Source organism: Ranitomeya variabilis, chromosome 5, assembly GCF_051348905.1.
Source record: "Ranitomeya variabilis isolate aRanVar5 chromosome 5, aRanVar5.hap1, whole genome shotgun sequence".
Lineage (NCBI taxonomy): Eukaryota > Metazoa > Chordata > Amphibia > Anura > Dendrobatidae > Ranitomeya > Ranitomeya variabilis.
In genome coordinates this window covers 544,543,807-544,569,825 of record NC_135236.1, presented here as the reverse complement: position 1 = coordinate 544,569,825, position 26,019 = coordinate 544,543,807, and the positions used below count along the sequence as shown (strand labels likewise).

The 26,019-nt window shown below is 43.8% G+C and overlaps 1 protein-coding gene across 2 annotated transcripts; it reads right to left on the bottom strand.

Annotated features, from left to right (window-relative positions):
* Positions 1–678: 678 nt before the first annotated feature.
* Positions 679–24,734, bottom strand: ZCCHC10 (zinc finger CCHC-type containing 10). 2 transcript variants are annotated; one of them, XM_077265862.1, is made up of 4 exons: positions 24,551–24,734; positions 9,012–9,173; positions 5,734–5,775; positions 679–1,756 (listed from the first exon to the last, which is right to left on the bottom strand). In XM_077265862.1, exons 1-4 carry the CDS (start codon positions 24,697–24,699, stop codon positions 1,474–1,476), a joined length of 636 nt encoding a protein of 211 aa, XP_077121977.1. In that variant the 5' UTR covers positions 24,700–24,734; the 3' UTR covers positions 679–1,473. The 2 variants fall into 2 exon arrangements, with proteins under 2 accessions (XP_077121977.1, XP_077121978.1); XM_077265863.1 differs by lacking the exon at positions 24,551–24,734 and adding an exon at positions 23,932–24,061.
* Between the last annotated feature and the right edge of the window lie 1,285 nt (positions 24,735–26,019).

The window sequence follows — 26,019 nt, the reverse complement described above, 5'->3', positions numbered from 1 at the left end:
TTCTCCCGTGTTGCGCCAATCCTCTGGAATGCTCTACCCCAAGAAATTAGGACCAGCCATAGCTGGTTTAGGAGCTCCCTCTAAACACATTTGTTCAGAGCGGCCTATCACATTCCCTAATCAAAGTAATTTTATGTGTAAGTGTGCATGTGTAGCCCATTCACTATTTCCACCTATCCCCCACCCCCTGAAGATGGCTGGACCTTCATTGTAATTACTTCATTGTAAATACACAAACCTGTACTTTGTATCTCCCAAACCTCATTGTAGATTGTAAGCAATCACAATAATGAGGCTGTTCCATACTTATACACTTTTGGCTTTACTGCATGGTTCTTGCCGAACCTCCAGTACCAAACAATACTTTAAGGATTCTGTAGAGAATTGGTTGTTTTGTGCATATTGCTGTTCTTACCTTCGTGGGCGGGAGCTTGCTATAATGTACATTGCTGGCCACATACTGTAAAATCAGGTTGGTCAGCCTGTTTGGATAGGTCAATTTATTTCTTAAAAGGGAAAATTGCTGAGCACGCATACTGAGTAGTTTTCAGAACAGCCATACAAATTCACGACCAATGCACAAAGTTTCCCAATTGTCAAAATATGACAAAATGTATGACATAGCCATAAGACAATACTGTACATATCATGATTAGGCTACAATAACAAAAATGATAATAGCAAAAAAGACAAATGTTTATTAACCAAAACATTAGTACAAGGTGACATTCCTTATTGTGCTGGAATCGCCTGCAATAACAGGGTAAAGTCACACGCTCATTTATTTACAGACATGGCACTTTGAAAATGACACAAACTCAGCTTTATAATAAACTGCACATATAAAACAACATGTTAGAACAGCTAAAAGTATGGGCCTTTTCCACCGTGCTCTCTCCATAAAAATATAAAGTTGTAGACCACTGAGCTATTGTGGACACAACCTTTTATTATCCCATTTTAGCATGTGATTAGATAAAGCCATTTTTATTATATACCACTATAAAAATAAGTCCCAAAAGCTCCCTTGTTACAAGACTCTTCAGCTCTGAGGTCAAACCTTTTACACCCTGTTAACGCGTTAAACTTTTGTTTTTATATTTGCACAGACAACATATGTACATTTTAAATTATCCTCCAAGGCAGATGGACTGTAGACTGCATCACGTCCAAATTGCTTTAATACCAACATTACATATGATACTTAGTCGGTCAAGGTACAAAACGGAAAAAGATTAATAGGAATCTGCCATAAAAATTTCATTAAGATACATTACTTTTGTAATCTGTATTTCTAACCAAAACTTAGCAGTACTGAAATCAACAAGGACAGACTTATAACTGAAGTAGTGAACCAAGGTTGGTGTCAATCAGGAATTTTAAAAGTACAACTTTCTTTTTGAGTTCCTCACAAAGAATATTATCCCAGCACAGAGATCTTCTAATAGCTTCAGAGACAATACTCTGTCATGACTAATTCTTCCGTTTCTTTCTAAGTGGCTCATCTTCTGAGCTACTGTCTTCTTCACTGCTGCTACTGCTAGTAGTACCACTGCTGCTGCTGCTCGTTTCAGATTCTGACTCGGAGTCAGACTCAGACTCTGATGAGGAGTTCTCCGATGAGGATGAAGAACTGGAAGATGTGTCCTCAGAAGAAGAGGATGAACTGGAGGTGTCCTCACTGTCTGATGAAGGTTCAATATCTGAGCTGTTGCTGCTTGAGCTGGAGCTGCTGGAGCTTGTGACACTTTTAGATCTAGGAGACAAAATTTGTTCAAGGAGCGCATGTTAATTTGAAATCTACAAGACTGGTATTTGGTAATTAGAAGTGGAAATGAGTGCAAATAACAGGTCAATTATAACTGCAGACTTGTGAATCCTCACATCATGCATAGAGCTTGCCATTAGGATTCTCAGATGCTGGGAGGTCATGTGACCACAAGTATACGATATGCACACTCCAAACCACATTCCAAGTAGACGTGCACAGTCTCGCTCAATTCACCTGTATTGAGCGAGGCTGCGCACGTCTAGTCAGAATGTGTCGAGAGTATGCATACGGTATACTTTAGGCCACATGACAACCTGGTCTCGCAGAGGGCCCCAGAGAATTCGGACAGCTTGCTCTGTGTGTGATGTGAGGATTGTCTGGTCTGCAGTAACATGGAGTGACGGCAGACTTTTATGGCAAACCTGGACAACCCATTTAATGTCAGTTGAATCTGCTAATTTCAGTAGACTGGACCTTGAGACTTGGTTGAGGAAGTCAATGAAGAAAAGGATCATGCATGTTGAATTTCAACAACAACCTCTGGTGGCAGCATACTCTTTTCTATTCTATATGGCCAAGCAGCATATATTAATGTGGTTATCCACTACCCTACCCTACTACTAAGATAGCTACTTTTTTTTTTTTTTTTTTAAACAAATGCTTTGAGATAACTCTATACGCTTTCAATGCCAATTTTCATGTTTTATGCCTTTCTTCTTCACGGCTATCGCCATGGCACTCGTGCTTTTCTTTACACTTGCTCCACTATTTCTGCTCCCTCCTGACTACATTTATCATCATTCCTTGTGCTGGCAGCAAGCCACCAGTAAGCACACTCCTTTTAACTCCATCTGAACCCTTCCTACTCCTTCCAAAGTTCCATTTTGCTTCTCCAACAAAGTCTTAGCAGGTTCTGCCCAAGAGACTGCTACAGGCAAGTCACTGATCCTGTGCATTGAAAGCATAGAAGTAACACAAAGCACCAGAATACAAGCCCCAGCAATAAAGTCATGCCCTACTTCGACTTTACTGACTAAAATAAAAGATGTTCCACCCACATACAAATTATAATACAGAATATTAAATGGAACCTGTCAGCAGAATTGTGCTAAGTAACCTACAGTGTCACGTCGGTGCAGTTATACTGATTGAAATGATACCTGGGTTGATAAAATCCGTCTCGAGGTTGTTGTTTAATCTGTATTTGTAGTTTTCAGTTAATGAGATTCTTGTGCTTCACGGTGGGCCTGTGGAGGGGTCTTTATGTGGTGCTCTGTTCTCATATTCATCTGTACGGCTTAGGACAGGTCACTGATCCTTAACAGTGACCTACAGATGAATATTTAAGCAGAGCACCACATCAAGACCCCCCAGAACACGAGAATCTAATTAAATTTAAAAAAAACAAAAAAAACAAAAACAAAAAAAAAAAAACAGCGTGGGGACACCTCTATTCTTGATAACCAGCCTTGCTGAAGCGGACAGCTGCAGCCCCCAGCTGTGAGTTTTGCCTGGCTGTTTATAGAAAATACAGGGGAACCCACACTGATTTTTTTAATTTAGTTATTTAATTTATATGGCTGGCGACGGCTGATGAATACCTCCATCAGCCACTCCTGCTGTCACTTATTAGCAGCAGCAGGGGTAGGCTGATGGGAGTAATAGTCCCATCAGCCGCCACCTGCTGTCTCTTATCACTTAAATGTAAAGGTACCTTCACACGAAGCGACGCTGCAGCGATAGCGACAACGATGCCGATCGCTGCAGCGTCGCTGTTTGATCGCTGGGGAGCTGTCACACAGTCCGCTCTCCAGCGACCAACGATGCCGAGGTCCCCGGGTAACCAGGGTAAACATCGGGTTGCTAAGCGCAGGGCCGCGCTTAGTAACCCGATGTTTACCAGCGTAAAAGTAAAAAAAAAAAAACACTACATACTCACCTGCGCGTCCCCCAGCGTCTGCTTTTTGACACTGACTGAGCTCCGGCCCTAACAGCAGAGCGGTGACGTCACCGCTGTGCTTTCACTTTCACTTTAGGGCCGGCGCTCAGTAAGTGTTAGGAAGTAGACGCTGGGGGACGCGCAGGTGAGTATGTACTGTTTGTTTTTTGACTTTTACGCTGGTAACCAGGGTAAACATCGGGTTACTAAGCGCGGCCCTGCGCTTGGTTACCCGATGTTTACCCTGGTTACCAGTGTAAAACATCGCTGGTATCGTTGCTTTTGCTTTCAAACACAACGATACACGGCGATCGGACGACCAAATAAAGTTCTGGACTTTATTCAGCGACCAGCGACATCACAGGATCCTGATCGCTGCTGCGTGTCAAACGAAACGATATCGCTAGCGAGGACGCTGCAACGTCACGGATCGCTAGCGATATCGTTACAAAGTCGTTTCGTGTGAAGGTACCTTAAGTCTCATCATTCTCGCTTGCTCGCGCCGATCGCCGGCAGATCAGGGGAGAATGATGAGAGCAGTGTTCAGCACCCGGCGACAGGGAAGAGCGATTACTGTAACGCTTCTTCCCCGGCGCCGATGCATGTCACACAGATAACATCCATGTGTGTTATCCGTATGCACGTGTGCTGACATTTTGAGGCCCGTGCTGATATTTTATTTTCACGGCTCTGTGTTATAAACTTCTGTGAAGCACATAGGGATGCTCATCACACCTAGATAAATTCCTTGGGGATGGGGGGGGGGGGGGGGGGAATAGAGTCTACTTTCCAAAAAATGGTGTCACTTGTAGGGGGTTTCCACTGTTTAGGCACATCAGGGGCTCTCCAAATGCGACATGGTGTGCAATCTCAAGTCCAGCCAATTTTTCATTGAAAAGTCAAACGGCGCACCTTCCCTTCCAAGCTCTGTCGTACACCCAAACAGTGGTTTACCTGCACATATGGGGTATCAGCGTACTCAGGACAAATTGCACAACTTTTGGAGTCCAATTTCTCCTGTTACCCTTGGTAAAAAAAAAAATTGGATGGGAAGTAAATTTGTTAAAAAAAGTTTTAAATGTTCATTATTTTTTTTTTTAAAACATTTTGAGCACCTTGAAGGGTGCAGTTTTTAGAATGGTGTCACTTTTGGGTATTTTCTATCATATTGTCCGCTCAAAGTGACTTCAAATGCGAGGTGGTCCCAAAAAGAAAAAAAAGTGTAAAAATCAGAAATTGCTGTTTAACTTTTAACCCTTGTAACTTCCTAACAAAAGAAAAAATATGTTGGTTCCAAAATTGTGCTGATGTGAAGAAGACATATGGGAAATGTTACTTATTAAGCTTACTAAGTAATTTGGGTGACATATCGCTGTGATTTAAGGGCATGAAAATTCTAAGTTAGAAAATTGCAAAATTTTCAAAATTTCATTTTTTTTTTTTTTTTTCTCACAAATAAACTCGAGAAATTTTTCCACTAACAAAGAACAATATGTCACGAAAAAAAAAAAATCTGAGAATCACCGGGATCTATTGAAGCGTTCCAGAGTTATTACCTCATGAAAGGGACAGTGGTCAGAATTGTAAAATTTGGCTTAGTCATTAACATGCAAACCACCCTCGGGGGTAAAGGGGTTAAGTACCTGTGTGATCATCATACAGGACAAGGTTTTTATCCCTGGAAATAAACAAGGAAGGATCCTACTGAATCACAATAGACAGAGGTTTTGAAGACCTGAGAAACTGACACAGAAATCATACTGAAATATTGGGAGATATTTCCTGATAAAAAAAACCCCAAAAAATTACCCTAGTTGCTCAAACCTCAATATCCCATTAACATATTTTACACTATGACTAATAAAACTCAATATATAATTATAGCAAAGCTAAAGTGGGAGCACAATTATGACAATACACCAGTTTCAATCATTTCTTTCCTATTGAAACTAATAGATGTTTTACCATATGGATATCTGTATTGAATATACACGAGTTCTAGAAATGGATCAGTGTCACCTACCTTTTCTTTCTCATCTTTGCCTCCTGTATACTGTTGCCACTACTAGAAAAGAGCAAAAACGTAAAATGAACAAGAAAGAAAACTCAGTGTAAACATACTCTATTTTAGTTCAGTGAAAATATCTACAAGTTAAGACCCATTATTTGGTAGTACCAGTACTCAACTTACAAAGTCTACCAATTAAGTAGAAAAATTGTTAAAAGGAACTTTGTGATGCCAACCATACATACAGCAGCTTACGAAATTATTCACCCCCCTTGGCATTTTTCGAGTTTTGCTACCTCACAACCTAGAATGTCACTGTTTTTTTAGGGTTTTCATCAGTTCATGTAAAGAACATGCCCACAACGGTCAACATTTGTTTTTCCTTTTATTGTGGAGCAGACAACAAATACAACAAAACTGACAACTTCAGTGTGCATAACTATTCACCCCTCCCCCTTCCTAAAGTCAGTACTTTGTAGAGCCTCCTTTTGTGGCATTTATTTATATAGCACCACTGATTCCATGGTGCTGTACATGAGAAGGGGTTACATCAAAAATACAAATATCACTTACAGTAGACAAACTAACAATGGTAGACTGATACAGAGGGAAGAGGACCCTGCTCTTGCGGGCTTACATTCTACAGGATTATGGTGAAGGAGACAGTAGGTTGGGAGGGTTGCAGTAGCTCCGATGTTGTTGAGGTGGCAGTGTGGTCATTGCATGGCTTTCTTGAAGAGATGTGTTTTCAGGTTCCGTCTGAAGGATCTGAATATGATGGCTAATCGGACATGTTGGGGCTCTAAATTCCAAAGGATGGGGGATATTCGGAAGAAGTATTGGAGGCGATTGGGTGAATGAATAAGTGTGGACAAGAGAAAAAGGTCTTGGGAGCACTGGAAATTACGCAAGTTGCTTTAGATAAGTCTGCTGAACTTTCTGCATCTTGCCACTGGGATTTTTACCCATTTCTCAAGGCAAAATTGCTCCAGCTCCTTCAAGTTAGATGGTTTCCTCTAACAGCAATCTTCAAGACTGAGCAGAGATTCTCAGTTGGATTAAGGTCTGGGCTTTGACTAGGCCACACCAAAACATTCACACAGTTCCCCTTAAACCACTAGTGTTGCTTTAGGTCATTGTCTTGTTGGAAGGTGAACCGCCATCCCAGTCTCAAATCACTGACAGACTGAAAGGTTTTGCTCACGAATATCCCTGTATTTCGCACCATCCATCTTCCCCTCGATTCAGACCATTTTCCCTGTTCCTGCTGCCAGAAAACATCCCCACAGCATGATGTTGCCACCACATGTTTCACTGTGGGGATGGTGTTCTTGGGTGATGAGCTCTGCCTCTCTGATTAATGCCTTTCTTTGCCTGAGTTTTGGTGTGCGGCCCTCTCTTGGCAGGTTTTTTTGTGGTACCATGTTCTTTCCAATTGATGACAATGATGGTGCTCTGAAAAGTCAACAGACATTGGGTTTTTATTTATTTATTTTTATAACCCAATCCCGACTCATACTTCTTAACAACTTTGTCCCTGACTTGTTTGGAGACCTCCTTGGTCTTCATGGTGTTGTTTGGTTAGTGCTGCCTTTTGCTTAATAGTATTGCAGCCTCTGAGGACTTTCAGAAAAGGTGTGTATATACTGACAGACCATGGGACACTTAAGATAGCACACAGGTGGACTTCCGTTCACCAAGCATGTGACTTATGAAGGTAATTGCGTGCACAATACATTTTTAGGGGCTTCATATGCACATGGATCGTCCCACTAGGACTCTTGGGTACTCGGGCCAGGTCCGGTGGTCGTTAAAGGGGTGGTCATGGCAGCAGCGACCCGGGCCGTGGCGCTGGGCCTCCAAGTAAAAGGGAAGGTCTTTAGAGGGGTTATTTGAATAAAGAGTGTTCGTGACACCACCTGTGGCATTCGATCAGGGATACCGACGCTGCTTAAAGGGGTCCTCTGGGGGTAAGGGCACTGCAGCAAGGATGGTATGGCTTCCCACAGGAAAAGCTGGGTCCCCAGGGCTCCAAAGGCAAAGATGGTGTGCTGACAGAAAGAATCAGAGGACACAAGATTGCAGTCTCTTTACCTGTTGCTGGTGGTGAAAAGCCACACTCCAGGGTACCAGTAACAGGTGATGGTGAGGTCAAGGCAGCCTGGAAACGATTAGGGATCCCTTTAGCCAGGTGGGATTAGGAGCCTTCCTTGCTGCGCTGTAAGGTGCGTTTCTTGCTGCCTATGGCTTCTTACAAGGTCCTCTCTCTTTCTCTCTCTGTGTCCCAGGACAGTACCCGCAAAGCAGGCAGCGCGAGCCTTTTTACAGTTGTCTGTATTTACTGTGACTCCGGGCACTGCTGTGCCTTTGGGTGTAGATGTGGGGCAAGTAACTTTCAATCTCCTGCCCTCCGGTTTCTGCTGTGGGGCATACAGTCCCACACCGCCTCGGACTCCCGGTGTCCGGTTCCTGCGCTCAAGCATGGAGGGAGCCCAGTTGCAGCTCCCCTCCAGCTCCTCAGTTCTCCTCTGCTCCTTCCTCCTTCACTGTCTGCTACAGACCAAACAAACTCCTCCTCCAGCCAGAATATATATCTAGGGCAGCTCCCCTGAAACCAGGTTCAGAGCTTCGCTTTCTGGCCTGGAGTCAGAACATGTTGCATGTATTGGCTACCTGTTAAAGGGATCCTCCTCATTTCCAGGCATGGCATCACCCTCCCCGAAAGGAAGGCAATACCACTGTGGTACCTGAACTCCTGGGGTGCCACACACATGTTAATGCTTAGTTATTTGATCCCATAAATGTAATTTATGCCTATATTTTTCTCACTTCAACTATTTAGTGCTGATGCATCACACACAAGTAGGATTACAAAAATATTTAAAACACAAGTTGCAACGTAACAAAATAGGTAAAAAAGGGGGTGAATACTTTAGCAAGACTCTAGTTAATATGGGTGTATGTAGTTCATACAATATGGACAAAAAATACGTTTTATACACCTACATCCCAATATATTGTCAGGCCTTCAAATCGACCACTTTGCAAATGTACCCATTAAAGAAAATGCAAACACACATTAAAACTATGATGGAGACCGATTCTAAAAAAAAAACTAGATGTGTAAACCTGTCCTACGAAGATCCTGGTATTTGTGTTTTAATTGGTTAATGACTGACATATACATGCTTTGGTACTTGTCGATTCTCCAAATTAAACAGTTAAAATGTGAAATTTGAGCATCAGGCCTCAGAGATCACACAAAGTCATATATAATTCAAGGGTACATTTACCTTTGTCCTAAAAGCAATCGAGCCTCTTTTTCCTTTAATGTTCTCTTTAATTCAACTGTCCTGGAGGGTCTGTACAAATATTTTCTTTTCCCAGTACATTCGTAGCTCCAGTGACCCATTTCTAGGCACTTCTGGCAACGTACATTTTGCTTGTTTGCTTCACTGAAAAAAAAAAAAAAAAAAAGAAAATATAGGTGTGTTAAATAGAAAACGTTTTTTAATACAAACTTCACCGTTCGATAAAAAATTTGTTATTTTACTTACAAGTTTGCTATCATTAATGTATGTTCAGTGTGCGTATTCAATTACTTACTCATCACTTTCTTCTGCATCATGCAACCACAGTTCCTTCTTGAAGGGCCTCACCCCTAACTTAAATCCTCTCTCAATGTACCGTATTTTCCGGCGTATAAGACGACTGGGCGTATAAGACGACCCCCCAACTTTACCAGTTAAAAAATAAAATCTTCTTAAAAGTTGGGGGTCTTCTTATACACCGTATGTCGTCTTATAGGGCCGGTGAATATGTGCCTTTTGGGGGGGGGGGGGGGGGGAGTGATCCTGATGAGGACGAGGGGGCGTCTCACAGGAAAGTGAGTATCCCCCATTACCTTATCATAGCGCTGCAGCGTGGGGTCTCTGTGCTGGGAGCGGCGGCTGCTGTGCTGTGCTGTGGCGGCTCCTCTTCTGCAGTGTGGGGCCTCTGTACTGTGGGGTGGCGGCTTATCTTCATGCAGTCGGGGCTCCTCCGGCATCTCAGCCTGGAAGCCCCGCCGGCAACTCCATCGGTACAATGCGGTCAGGTGGCCTCCGGGAAAATGGCCGCTGCTCAGATTCAGATCTCGTCCGAGATCTCGGGAGACGAGATCTGAATCTGAGCAGCGGCCATTTTCCCGGAGGCAGCTCAATAGGTGCGATGCGGTGGCCCGGCCGCTGGGGGCTGTGCATGCTCAGATTCAGATCTCGTCCCGAAATCTCGGGACACGAGATCTGAATCTAAGCAGCGGCCATTTTCCCGGAGGCCAGCGCATTACACCGATGGAGTTGCCGGCGGGGCTTCTAGGCTTTGAGATGCCGGAGGAGCCCCGACTGCATGAAGATACGCCACCGCTGCCACCGCCCCACAGCACCAGAGGCCCCACACTGCAGAAGAGGAGCCGCCACAGCACAGCACAGCAGCCGCCGCTCCCAGCACAGAGACCCCACGCTGCAGCGCTATGATAAGGTAATGGGGGATACTCACTTTCCTGTGAGACGCCCCCTCGTCGTCATCAGGATCACTCCCCCCCCCACCCACCATATACACCCGGCGTACAAGGCGATTCCCGGCGTACAAGACGACCCCCGACTTTTAAGAAGATTTTCAGGGGTTAAAAAGTCGTCTTGTACGCCGGAAAATACGGTAAGTCTTTGAAAGTGTTGTCTTGAATCTCAGAATCACATTGAGAAAGTGACTTCTGGTCAAACAGCAAATGCTGGACTGAGCCAGGTGGTCACAACTACGGTCACGGTGCTGTAAATGGCAGAACACAGTGATGGTTAAAAGGGAACCTGTCAGCAGTTTTGGCCGATATAAGATATGGCCATCACCTTTCAGGGCTTATATACAGCATTATAGAATGCGCCAGACCAAGACCAGTGACGCCCGTCGGACCGGACCGCCCCGCAGGTGAGTATAATAAAACTTCTTTTTCAGTTCTTCCAGGTCGGGCTGGAGGCTTATATACAGCATTATAGAATTGCTATTTTTCAGCCCTGAAAGGTTGCTATGTAATTCAAGAGAGCCAGATTACAGCAATGTGTCACTTAACTGGGTTGTGTTTTGCAGTTTCAATAAAATCAGCATTTTATCAGCAGATCATCACCACACGACTAGGTGTCTCGTGCCTCCTAGTCCAATCACACTGCCGGCACTGATTAGCATCTTACTGTCACTATACAATATACAAAGAAAGCTGTGGTGTGGTGTTATACATAGCTTAACATCTCAGCTCTGCTAAATCTGTAGCAGAGAAAACTGTGCCTCAGACACAACTGTTGCACCCAGTAAGTGATGCATTAATGGAATAAGGGTCTCTGTCCATACCTTGTGCTGCTGTCAGATTACATAGTAAAAACCGGCTTACAGATTCCCATTAATGACTGAAATAAAAAAAGACTTATAATGGGTTCATCAGTCTATCAACGTGTTCAGAGAAAGGGAAGCATTCAATTAAGAGTCACTGTCTGAGATGTGAACAAGGTCTTACAATACACTTCAATAATAAACTGTTTGCCAAGTTAATTTCTATTCTCTCAATGACTAGAGTAAAATGAAGCAATTTAACAAAAAACATAAATTCAAAGTGTCTGATCATGTTTCTAGCTCATATTGCTGCATAGAAGCTGTAGAAACAAAACAAGAAAAAAACGGAATAATTGGGTGTGTGTGGCAAGGGATTGAAGACGGGTAGCCACAGCAGCTGTGAGCCTAAGGCTACTTCCACACTAGCGTCGTGCACTGCACGTCGCTATGCGTCGTTTTGTAGAAAAACCGCATCCTGCAAAAGTACTTGCAGGATGCGTTTTTTTCTCCATTGACTTGCATTAGCGACGCATTGCCACACGTCGCAACCGTCGTGCGACGGTTGCGTCGGACTGTCGCCACCAAAAAACGTTGCTTGTAACGTTTTTTGGTGCGTCGTTCCCAGCCCCCGCCTCCCCGCACCTCACAATGGGGCAGCGGATGCGTTGAAAAACAGCATCCGCTGCCCCTGTTGTGCGGCGCATTCACTGCTAGCGTCGGTACGTCGCAATTCGTCGTGCGTCGTCCGACGATAGTGTGAAAGTACCTTAACAACAGCTCTCATGTCTGTCATGTACAAGGGACAAGGGCCTATTTGGTCCTGAAAACACTTGACCGTACAATACTACATTGTATCAGAAGTATTGCATCATGTAAGCTATCACAGTCTCAAATGTTAAATTCTACAGGGAAACTAAAATATGCCCCTTTTTAATAGATTTTATCTAAAATGTCTAAAGAAACCCTGTCTGTATTGCCCATAGCAACCAATCCCATCAACTTTTTTTTTTACCACAATTGTTCAAAAATGAGAGCTGATTTTCACTAACAAGATAAGCTTTGCATGTTAAAAATGTGTTGATACCAGTAATCCTAACATGTAAGAAGCAGTCATTTTGCAATTCACCTACTTTTAAAATATCCCATTCCAAATGTGGTCACGTGTGACAAAACTGTTGACGTAATGGTTCATTTCTGCTCCAGTGACATTCCATCTAACTATCACATGGATAAAGGGTTTGTCTGGTGCTTCTCACACCGCATCATATCGGAATCAGTGTATTATTAGAATATGACACATGCACGACACTTGCCGAATGTGCATGTCCCGGCAGGTAGGTGTAGATGTGACAGTTGGCACTGCTCACATTCTTATTCAGAAGTGAGCAGCATTGGACAATCCTTTTAGAAAGCTACTAGTAACACCTTAGTATAGTAGATTTAATTAGTGGCATAATGTGGAAGGTCAGTCATTTTGCAGCAAGAAAAACACTTGGGTTGAGACTACAAATTAATAAGCCTGGCAACAACTTTTAGGGTCCGTTTACACGGACTGACCACAAAACATTTACTGATCAACACTGTGTGCCTGCGATAAGTTTTCGATGCGGTGTATATTCACCACAGATAAAAAGCAGCGTCTTAGGGTATGTGACCACAATCTGGAGTTCCTGCTGATTTGATGCTGTGTACTTATGCAGCATCAAACCTACAGCGGCCAGCTGTTACAGCATAGTGAATGGAATTTCAAGAAATCCGATGTCCACTATGCATCCACAGATGCCCGTGGAGACTCACATGTGGCGCGTCTTTCCAGACTGCAGCATGTCAAATTACATCAATAGAACATATCGGATGCAGTAAATCCACACGGTTCAGTGAACACAAGCGGATTCACCTGCGTTCATTAGACGGCTGCGCTTTGGACGCAGCGAACATATGCTGCGTCCAAAGCGCTGCTAGTTCCCGATCATGGGTACTCAGCCTTACAGTCTCAGCAAAGTGGATGGGATTTATGGAAATCTTATGCCCACTGTGATTTTTCATTTACTCAGCGTAACCTAACCTACGGTAAGCGTTTCAAATCCGCACACTCTTGTGTATACGCAGAGTTATATGCGGATATTTACCATACGCTTGCATTACAGTAGATAAGGAAAATCCACAAGTATAAGATGCACATGCGTTTTTAGTCCATTACAGTCTGTCATTGGACTGCATATACTCGGTCACATTCAGGACCTTACATCACAGCCTGTCATATGACAGATATACTGGTATAGAAGAGCACTCACCCTCCGCAAACTTTTTCAGTCTTTATTCTGGCATCTTATAAATAGCAGGAACATATAGGGAGAACAGTGGATCCAAAAGATGACGGCCGTTTCAGTGGCCACCTAGACCTGTAGAAGCGCGGCAGCGCGAAACGGCCGTCGTCTTTTGGATCCACCGTTCTCCCTATATGTTCCTGCTATTTATATGATGCCAGAATAAAGACTGAAAAAGTTTGCGGAGGGTGAGTGCTCTTCTTCTATACCAGTATATTTGTTTGAACTTACTCTTCACTTGAATGAGCACCCGAAGTCCGCTATTGGCAATATAACGCAAAGTCAGCTTTGACCAGCATGTGCTGATGATCTAGTGTGCTGTTGGTGCGGACTCAATTTTTTCTTTTTTGTTTGCTATGTCATATGACAGAGGGAGGCGTGTTTGCTCAAGGTGTCCTTATTACTGTGACATCGGTGCCTGATTTTAATATTCACCACCTATGCTTGTCTTGATTGTTCTGCCCCCATTGGCTGTTTAAGTTTTAAGTACTTTGTCTACTTTCCCACCAACCACCCTTGACAAAGCATTTGTGAAACACATACTGGGTGTTTGATGGGTGAGCGGTTCATTATGAATTTCACTATGTTTGTAGTGTTTACATATCATTTTGACTTTCCCTGTGGGATTCACTTATGCCTTCTATGTTCCTCATTATTGGATGTACTATTATAATCTCTGTTACACTTGTAATTGATCCTTAACCATTTAACATGTGCATTATTGATTACTGGGGGCTCAACTGTAATTCCTGCATTTTGCTCACCCACTAATTTATCCGTGTGTCTATGTTTATTTATTATTTGTACCTAATAAAGTTTCAAAGACACGCCACATGTCCGTCTCCACAGGTAAGCCGCGGGCATTGGTGCACGCATAGTGGGTATGGGACTTCTTGAAATTCCATCCACTATGCTGTAACATGTGGATGCCGCGGGTTGGACACTGCGGATGTATGCAGCATCCAACCCGCAGCGTTTACTGACCGTGGGAACATACCCAAATACAAATGTCAGACACTGGCCCGCACGGTGAGTACTTTTTGGCCTGAATGCCGTGGGTCCCCCCCATGCTGGGTATATTTGGCCCATGAAGCCAGTCGGGTCTCCCGCCCAGCATCACACTTTCATCTGTATCAGCATCCTAGATGTCAGGGAGAGACTAGGTGAGCGAGAGCTAATAACCCGGGCCCCTGCAATTTCCCTCAGACTAGGGAAATCCTGACTGACCCTCTACCTGAAGTTTACACTGAAGGTGTGCATGTCCAGGCCCCGACCCTCGCCCTGTCTCCTGAGCTCAGCCCTAGGCTGAAACCTCCGCCCACCACCCAGTGAAGATGTTATTCCCCAATACCCACAGTAAGCACAGACAAGGATAAAGGAAAATATACACCACACCGCAGTCACTCAGGAATACACTATAAATGTGCAGGGCAAAATAAATACAAATATAGGAAGGAGTAAATAAGACTAAGGAAAATACACCACCAGCTCTCCTCACCAGACCGAGATAACAACGCACAAGACAGAAGCTATAATCGGCGACACCCAATGATCAGGAGAGCTATTTAAAGGCAATGGGCATGGCCCAGCCTCCAATCCGAGGATCAGGTAAATTAACCCCGGAACAGCTAGACAAAATCTAGCCGACGCCAACGAGCAAATAGTGGTCAAAAGCGGAACTACCGCTGTCTGTCGGACGACCTGGTCTGAACAGCGTCCGACATGACACTAGATGCCCATAGTTGAAAGCCATGATGGAGGAAGGAGCGTCAGTGGACACTCCATTTCCCATCCCCTCTGCGTCTGACATCTCAGCGCAGCAGGCGCAAGAGATAGGAGCAATTGGGGAACGGGCAGAGGGATTTATTTTGTCAGGCCTATTATACAGTATGGATCAATATGTAGAGTCATTATACTGAGTGGTGCCATTATACTGTATGGAGCACCATGTGGGTCCATTTTACTGTATGGAAGGCAATTCAGGTCCCCTTTATATTGTACAGAGGACTATGGGGGGTCCATTATACTTTATGGAGCACTTTTTGTGGCTGTTATACTGTATGGAGGGCTGTTTGGGATTACTGGTGGAGAATCACACTGTGATGGGGTCACCTTTCGGGGGCACTTTTGTTTGCTTCATACTTTATTAGCTGTATTCTTCAATGTTTTTTATTTTTTATTATTGCTACATATTTATATCTGGCCATTGGGCCATATGCATTTTACTGCTCTTACATATTATAATATTCCAATATATTCTAAGATCTATTAATTAAAATGTACATATGGGGTATCAGCTTACTCGGGAAAAATTGGACAACAACTTTTGGGGTCCAATTTCTCCTGTTACCCTTGGGAAAATACAAAACTGGGGGCTAAAAAATAATTTGTGTGAAAAAAAAGGATTTTTTATTTTCACGGCTCTGCATTATAAACTGTAGTGAAACACTTGGGGGTTCAAAGTTCTCACAACACATCTAGATAAGTTCCTAGGGGGGTCTAGTTTCCAATATGGGGTCACTTTGGGGGGTTTCTACTGTTTAGGTACATCAGGGGCTCTGAACCTCCAAGTGTTTCACTACGTTGCATTTGCAAAGTTTTCACAACACATCTAGATAAGTTCCTTAGGGGGTCTTCTTTCCAAAATGGGGTCACGTGAGGGGGGGTTTCAATGTTTAGGCACATCAGGGGCTCTCCAAATGCGACATGGTGTCCTATCTCAATTCCAGTCAATTTTGCATTGAAAAGTCAAACAGCGCCTCTTCCGTTCCGAGCTCTACCATGTGCCTAAACAGTGGTTTACCCCCACATATGGGGTATCAGCGTACTCAGGACAAATTGGACAACAACTTTTGGGGTCCAGTTTCTTCTGTTACCCTTGGGAAAATAAAAAATTGGGGGCGAAAAGATCATTTTTGTGAAAAAATATGATGATTTTTTATTTTTACGGCTCTACATTATAAACTTCTCTGAAGCACTTGGTGGGTCAAAGTGCTCACCATACATCTAGATAAGTTCCTTAGGGGGTCTTCTTTCCAAAACGGTGTCACTTGTGGGGGGTTTCAATGTTTAGGCACATCTGGGGCTCTCCAAACGCGACATGGCATCCCATCTCAATTCCAGTCAATTTTGCATTGAAAAGTCAAATGGCGCTCCAAACAGTGGTTTACCCCCACATATGGGGTATAAGCGTACTCAGGACAAATTGGACAACAACTTTTGGGGTCCAGTTTCTCCTCTTACCCTTGGTAAAATAAAACAAATTGGAGCTGAAGTAAATTTTTTGTGAAAAAAAGTTAAATGTTCATTTTTTTATATATTTTTTTTTTTAAACATTCCAAAAATTCCTGTGAAACACCTGAAGGGTTAATACACTTCTTGAATGTGGTTTTGAGTACCTTGAGGAGATGTGGAGTTTTTAGAATGGTGTCACACTTGGGTTTTTTCTAGCATATAGACCCCTCAAAGTGACTTCAAATGTGATGTGGTCCCTAAAAAAAATGTTGTAAAAATGAGAAATTGCTGTTAACTCCCTAACAAAAATAAAATTTGGTTCCAAAATTGTGCTGATGTAAAGTAGACATGTGGGAAATGTTACTTATTAAGTATTTTGTGCGACATAACTCTGTGATTTAAGGGCATAAAAATTCAAGGTTGGAAAATTAGTGAAATTTTCAAAATTTTCGACAAATTTCTGTTTTTTTCACAAATAAACGCAGGTAATATCAAAGAAATTTTACCACCATCATGAAGTACAATATGTCACGAGAAAACATTGTCAGAATCATCAGGATCCCTTGAAGCGTTCCAGAGTTATAACCTCAAGGGGACAGTGGTCAGAACTGTAAAAATTGGCCCGGTCATTAACGTGCAAACCCCCCTTGGGTGTAAAGGGGTTAATCCACATTTAGCGTCCACATGTTTGGCATTCCTATAGCAATGAGAGCCCGCTTAATTTATGGGTGCGTTTCTCCAGAAGAATGAGCTGGACACTAACGGCAATTTGGAATTTTCATTCAGCTTATTTCTGGAAAACACCCATGGAGTCAAAATAGTCACTACACCTGTAAATAAATTACCGTATCACAGGGGTATAATTTCCAAAATGGGGTCACTTCAAGGGGGGGTTTCTGCTCTTCTAGCTAGCACTTGGAGGCTCTGTATATGGAGTCCGCAAACTATTCTATTAACATCTGCGCTCTAGGAAACAAATAGTGCTCCGTCCATCCTGAGTCTACCTGTATGGCTAAGCAGCACTGTACAGCCACATATTGGTTATTTCAACATTCAGCAGAAATTGTGGGACAAATTTTGGGGACATTTTAATATTTGGTAAAACAAAGTCATTTTTTCTTCACTGCCCAATGATAAAAAAAATTCTGTGACACACCTGTGGTGTCAATATGATCACTGCACCCATAGATTAGTTCATTGAGAGGTGTAGTTTGTAAAATGGAGTCAATTATGGGGGGGTTCGGCTGTTCTGGCACCTCAGGGAATCTGCCAATGTGACATGTCACCCTCAAACCAATCCAGCAAAATCTGAACTCCAATACGGCACTCTTTCCCTTCTGAGCTTTGTAGTGTTTGACCACATATCAGGCATTAATGTAACAAGAAGAAATTGCACAACAAATTTAGGGGTCTGTTTTCTTCTGTTATCCTTGTGGAAATGAAATAAGGTGGGGCTAAAATTTTACTACCTTTTTGTGGGCAAAATATTTTTTTTTCTCATTTTCACAGATCAACGCTGTAAAATTCTGTGAAGCTCCTGTGGGTTCAAAATGCTCACCACACATCTAAATTCTTTGAAGGGTCAAGTTTCCAAAATGGGTCTCTTGTGGGATGTTTCAACTGTTTATGCACATCAGGGGCTCCCCAAACGCAACATGACACCCACAGATCATTTCATCAAAGTCTGCATTCCAAAACATCACTTCTTCCTTTCTGAGCCATGCCGTGCGCCCAAGCAGTAGTATTACCCCACATATGGGGTATCTGCGTACTGAGGATAAATTGCACAACAGATTTTGGGGTCTGTTTTCTCCTGCTATCCTTGTGAAAATAAGAAATTGGGGCTAAAACATTTTTGTTGGAAAAATTTTATTTTCACCGCTCAACATTATGCACTTCTGTGAAGCACTTGGGGATTCAAGGTGCTGACCACATCTAAATTCCTTGACGGGTCTAGTTTCCAAAATGGGGTCACTTGTAGGGGGTTTCCACCATTTAGGCACATCAGGGGCTTTCCAAACGCAACATGGCATCCGCCAATTATTCAAGCAAATTTTGAGTTCAAAAAGTCAAATGAGCCCAAACAGTGGTTTTCCCCAACATATGGAGTATCAGTGTGCTCAGGAGAAATTGCATAACAAATTTTGGGGTACATTTTCTCCTGTTACCTTTCTGAAAAAAAAAATTAAATGTTCATTTTCCCCTCCACATTCCATTAATTCCTGTGACGCCCCTGAAGGGTTATAAACTTCTTGAATGTGGTTTTGAGCACCTTGAGGGGTACAGTTTTTAGAATGGTGTGACTTTTTGGTATCTTCTGAACATATACTTCAAATGTGATGTGGTCCCTAAAAAAAATGGTTTTGGAAATTTTGTTGGAAAAATGAGAAATCGCTGGTTAACTTTTAACCCATATAAATCCTAACAAAAAAAAATTATGTTTCAAACATTGTGCTGATGTAAAGTAGACATGTGGGAAATGTGATTAACATTTTGTGTGACATATCTCTGTGATTTAAGGGCATCAAAATGAAAAGGTTCATCAAATTCCGGGTTTTTTTTTCCACAAAAAACCGCAAGTCATATTAAACAATCTTACAAGTACAATATGTCACGAAAAAAAAAATAAGAAAAAAAAATCTCAGAATCAGTGGGATCCATTAAAGCGTTCCAGACAATGATTCTAACTTATGTCCCAATCCCTGATGACGCCCCAGACGCAGTGAAACATGGGGGGTACAAGAGTTCTAAATTTATGTCCTATTCTGCCAGATAGAGGCTAGCACCCTGGGGTGTTATCAAATTTGCACAAAAGATAACAGTAAGCTATATTACAATAAGTTAAAGTATTTAGGCAGATTAGGGTCATTTCATTTTTATACCTTTTCTAAATTTTAATAATACAATTAATAAAAGTTAAATTTTAGGCTTTCCAGTGAAGGATTATTTGGAGTTCTCCAAATTATCTAAGATTTAAAAAACGCTGAAAATCAAATCTTTAAAAAAAAATTTTTTTTACCCTCAGAAAGCAATAAAAAAAAATTCTGCAAACAGGTTTTGCTGTGTTTTTGCAGCGTATTTTTGTGAATTGGGTTATTTTGAATAACATTAAGGCTATGTGAACGTAAGAAAAGAGGTGCAGAATTTTCTGCACAAAATCTGCATCTCCTGGCAGAATCCGCAGCTGCGTTTTTTATGTGTTTTGTGCAGATTTTATTTCTATAATGGAGGGGTGCAGAAAAGCTGCAGAACTGCACAAAAGGAGACATGCACTTTGAAATCTGCAGCGTTTCTGCGCAGATTTTTCTGCACCATGTGCACAGCTTTTTTTTTTTTTTTCACATTGATTTACATTGTACTGTAAATCACAGTGCAGTTCTGCAGCGTTTCTGCTGCAGAAAAATCTGCTGCAGATCTGCACCAATTCTGCACTAAATCTGCATCGTGTGCACATACCCTAAACTTGTCCTGTGTACAAAACACACATGCAGTTTGAACACAGTGTTTAGTCTACGTTCACATTTGCGGTCTGCGCCGCAGCGTCGGGCGCCGCAGCGTTGCCGCATGCGTCCCTTCCCTATATTTAACATGGGGGCTCATGGACATGCGTCGCACTTGCGTTTTGCGCCGCATGCGTCACTGCGGCGCACGCGTCCGGGCGCAGAGGACGCAGCAAGTTGCATTTTTGCTGCGTCCAAAATCAATCAAAAAAAGGACGCATGCGGCGCAAAACGCAGCGTTATGCATGCGTTTTTGTTTGCGTTGTGCGTTGCGACGCCGACGCTGGGGCGCACAACGCAAATGTGAACGTAGCCTTACTGACAACACAACAAGTTTTGGCTGCAGAAAAAAAAAAAAAAAAAAAAATCAGCAAAACACTACATGTGAACATAGCCTTAGACAAAAACCCTGAAGCTAGTGCTCAGCATAAAGTAGAGGATAAAAGCAAACTAAGCCTTGGGCCATGCTCATATGATCAGAATTTTACATCAGTATTTGCAATCCAAAACCAGGAGTGGAACAATCAGAGGAAAAGTATAACAGAAACAAGTCAGCACTTCTGTATTTATCACCCACTCCTGGTTTTGGCTTACAAATACTGATTATTGACCAACTACTGATAGCGTAAACAATGCCTTATATTTTATTTCGGATGGTAGAATGAACAAAAACAGTTACATTCAAGATTTGCTTTTATTTTATTATGCCATTCACCATGTGGAATACAGTAAGTGACTAGATAGCTATGTTCCTCAGGACAGTACGAAAACAGCAATACAAGTTTTACTTTTTGCGCGTTAAGGCCCCGTCTCACATAGCGATTTACCAACGATCACGACCAGCGATACGACCTGGCCGTGATCGTTGGTAAGTCGTTGTGTGGTCGCTGGGGAGCTGTCACACAGACAGCTCTCTCCAGCGACCAACGATCAGGGGAACGACTTTGGCATCGTTGAAACTGTCTTCAACGATGCCGAAGTCCCCCTGCAGCACCCGGGTAACCATCGGGTTACTAAGCGCAGGGCCGCGCTTAGTAACCCGATGTTTACCCTGGTTACCAAAAAAAACAAACAGTACATACTCATCATCTGATGTCTGTCAGGTCCCTCGCCGTCTGCTTCCTGCTCTGACTGAGCCGCCGTACAGTGAGAGCAGAGCGCAGCGGTGACGTCACTGCTGTGCTGCGCTCTCACTGTACGGCAGCACTCAGAGCAGGAAGCAGACGGCGAGGGACCTGACGGACATCAGATGGTGAGTATGTACTGTTTGTTTTTTTTTACATTTACGCTGGTAACCAGGGTAAACATCGGGTTACTAAGCGCGGCCCTGCGCTTAGTAACCAGATGTTTACCCTGGTTACCAGTGAAGACATCGCTGGATCGGTGTCACACACACCGATTCAGCGATGTCAGCGGGACCTCAACGACCAAAAAAAGGTCCAGGCCATTCCGACACGACCAGCGATCTCACAGCAGGGGTCTGATCGCTGGTACGTGTCACACATAGCGAGATCGCTACTGAGGTCGCTGTTGCGTCACAAAACTAGTGACTCAGCAGCGATCTGGCTATGTGAGACGGGGCCTTTACAATGATGACAAAGCTACATTTTAAGTTTTTGTTTTTTGTTTTTTTTTTTAAACAGTGTGTGCCATACAACATAAATAATGTGTGTAGCTCAGGTAGTTCTGGATATGGGGATACCAATTATTTGTACATTTTTTTTTTGTTTTAATAGAAAACCTTTCTTTATTAGAGGCAAAACAAATTTACACAATTATTTATTTTACAAATGTTATAAGTTTTTTAAAATTTTACATTTATACTTAGTTCTACTACAGGACTTGAATATTTTACACATTGATTCTTGCAGTACTCAGATACCACTTGGAATATTAGACCCTACTTATGGTAGGGCCTAATAGGCCTTCGTAGCTGGCAGACCCTGCAGCAGGGCATCAATGGGATTAACCATCTAGATGCTGCTGTCGCTATTGACAGAGGCTTCTAGGAGGTTAAAGGGAGTATATCAGCATAAAATGACTGTTCAAGCCAAGTACAGTCATTCTTGGTGTGGCCAAAATGTAGGTGCACCCCCCCCCCTTAGTCTTTGACAACTCTGGTGTCATAAAGCCAGTGAAGTGGTAGAGAAAGTAAGTGGGAAGGTGGTACATGGGAAGGTGCACTTAAATGTTTGTCCACACCAAGGGTATATCGGACAGCTGTACTTGGTATGAACGGTCAATCTGTTCACTCTAACCATTTTTTTTTCTTTATGGAAGCGCTGGAGTGGTGCTACTTATTTAAGTTCCCTGCCCCTAGTCTTATACTTACCAGTCTCTGTCTTCATCTGTTATCTTTGCTGCTTTGGTCGGTCTCCAGAGGTCAGATTTCAATGCAACTCCACAAGAGCCTCGTTCTAGCTCTCATGGACTTGCATTGAGACCTTGTGCCCATTATCTGTAACTTATAGGCAGTCACAAGATGGCAGCACGGGAAAGAGCTGAAGACAGCAGGTGGCGAGTATAATATCCTGTGCAGGGATCCTGCGTTAGTAGTACCACTCCAGCGCAGAAATTTAAAAAAAACAAAAAAACAAAAACGGGAAGTGGCAATTTAAAAGGCTACAACCCGTAACAACGCTGATCATGACCGATGCAGGAGGGGGTATAAGGCTGTGTGCACACGATGTGGAATTAGTGCGGATCCGCAGCGGATTTTTCCGAGCAGAAACGCTGCAGTGCAAGTGATTTACAGTACAAAGTAAATCAATAGAAAAAACAAAGCTGTGCTAATGGTGCGGAAAAATCTGCATGAAAACCGCTGCGGATCAAAAGAAGTAGCACGCTACTTCTTTTGTGCGGAACTGCAGTGTTTCTGACCCCTTCCATTATAGAAATCTGCACGGGTAAAAAATGCAGAAAATCCACACAAAATCCGCGGCAAATCTGCACCTGCGTATTCTGCCAGGAGATGCAGATTGTGCGGAAAATTCTGCACCCCAATCCGCAACGTGTGCACATAGCCTAAGAGGCTGCTGAACTACTTGAAAGTCGCTCTGATCTTCTCGTTTTATTGTTCCTTTTATATCATTGTTTCCCAAACCCTTCCTCACGACCACCCCCCCCCCCCCAACACGTTTTCCTTAGTATTTCACAGGTGAGAGAACATGTGGCTGTTTCTGATGCCTTAATAATTCCATCACCTGTGTAGTATTAAGGAACTCCTGAAAACATGTCCTGTTGGTGGCTGTGAGGACTGCAGTTTGGAAACACTGTTCTATATAGAGACAGCAATGGCCAGGTAAGACCACAGATGATTGGTGCCAGGCCTGCTAGGTGCACATTTCTGTGGCAGTGTCACAGTGTGATTGGCGCAATGATTGTTACAAATTTTGTATGTATGCGCTGCAAACCCCACCTTCCAAGGTACATGTATGCTATTTAACATTATGGGTTAAAGTAGACTTGTAGCCAGTTTTTCCTCTTTTTTCCTTCCCAATGCTCCTGAGTATGCCATTTTTTTTTATTATTCCAGAGTTACAGAATTTTCCATTCACAATAGTAGTTTTGTATTTGGGAGTACACCCTGTTACCTTTCCATGGGATTAGTGAGGTTGGTAGACCGGCATGGATGCCCCACCAAATGCCAGAATGGGAGACCAATGTCACCCACTGCTAATTAGTTACACGACTGGGGCCAGTGGTGTGTGTGACCGGTGACTTCCTATCGCACGGTGTGAAATGCACCTAACTCATTGGGAGACACACAATCTAATGAATGGGGCGCAACTTACAACAGCTGTGAGGCGACTCCAGCCACGACCACCATGACGGTGCGGGAAATGTGGCGGTGTGTGCTGGTCAGGCATCGCCATGCACCATTACCAGAGCTACTGACAAGAACGGTTACTCGCAACGTTTTTGTGGTACTTCAAAATAGGAGAAAAAAAACGTGTGACATTTTAAGGCGTTTTTACACATAAACATCTTCATGTATCGGGCCACACAGAGCTAAAACTCAGCACCTGCCAATGGAGAGGGAACCACTTCTCTAATCTCTACACTGGTACGGAGCGTTAGAGAACAACAACAACAACACACCCCAATCTGGCTACACTGAGGTAAAAGTTATGGCGTCTGGAAAAGATAAACTGTATCTTCTCCAAGCGGCTGCTCCCTGTGGCGGATACTGGTGAGGGACCGGCCCGGGACACCCGCCCTCTGCGGCCTCACTCCTCTCCTAATGGCCACCACGAAGCCTGTACGTGCACAGAAATCTGGGCTCAGCCCCCTCCTCCTCCTGCACTCGCCATCTCTACTTACTGCTGGCCAGGAACACTTCCCGCCCAAAATGACGCAACGACCAACTATCCCGTTCCTCACACTCCTTCCCCGCCCCGAAGTCTCACTTACGCCTGCCGCCGAGCGATCAGCCGGTGCATGGGGGTAGCCATGTTGCCGAGAGCCAGGCGCCGCCCCACTGCATGCCGGGCAAAATCGGTCTGCAGGAAATATTGCTGAAACGCGGCTGCTGCTGGTGGCGTCATGGCGTCGGCCGCCATGTTTGACAAGGGCACGGCATCCTTACCAGCCAATTCTCTGCAGGGGAGAGTCAGAGGTGTTTGCTAATGACGTGACAGAACACGGTGTCTATTCACTGCCACCGGCTCTATAGTGCTGTGTATGTCACCACCACCGGCTCTATAGTGCTGTATGTCACCACCACCGGCTCTATAGTGCTGTATGTCACCACCACCGGCTCTATAGTGCTGTATGTCACCACCACCGGCTCTATAGTGCTGTGTATAGCACTGTCACCGGCTCTATAGTGCTGTGTATGTCACCACCACCGGCTCTATAGTGCTGTATGTCACCACCACCAGCTCTATAGTGCTGTATGTCACCACCACCGGCTCTATAGTGCTGTGTATGTCACTGTCACCGGCTCTATAGTGCTGTATGTCACTACCACCGGCTCTATAGTGCTGTGTGTCACTACCACCGGCTCTATAGTGCTGTGTGTGTCACTACCACCGGCTCTATAGTGCTGTGTGTGTCACTACCACCGGCTCTATAGTTCTGTGTATGTCACCACCACCAGCTCTATAGTGCTGTATATCACTACCACCGGCTCTATAGTGCTGTGTATGTCACTGTCACCGGCTCTATAGTGCTGTGTATATCACTACCACCGGCTCTATAGTGCTGTGTATGTCACTGTCACCGGCTCTATAGTGCTGTGTATATCACTGCCACCGGCTCTATAGTGCTGTGTATGTCACCACCACCGGCTCTATAGTGCTGTGTATGTCACTGTACCGGCTCTATAGTGCTGTATGTCACTACCACCGGCTCTATAGTGCTGTGTATGTCACTGCCACCGGCTCTATAGTGCTGTATGTCACTACCACCGGCTCTATAGTGCTGTGTATGTCACTACCACCGGCTCTATAGTGCTGTATGTCACTATCACCGGCTCTATAGTGCTGTATGTCACTACCACCAGCTCTATAGTGCTGTGTATGTCACCGCTACCGGCTCTATAGTGCTGTGTATGTCACTATCACCGGCTCTATAGTGCTGTGTATGTCACTACCACCGGCTCTATAGTGCTGTGTATGTCACTGCTACCGGCTCTATAGTGCTGTGTATGTCACTGTCACCGGCTCTATAGTGCTGTGTGTGTCACTGCCACCAGCTCTATAGTGCTGTGTATGTCACTACCACCGGCTCTATAGTGCTGTGTGTGTCACTGCCATCGACTCTATAGTGCTGTGTATATTCACTACCACCGGCTCTATAGTGCTGTGTATGTCACCGTCACTGGCTCTATAGTGCTGTGTATGTTACCTGCCACCGACTCTATAGTACTGTGTGTGTCA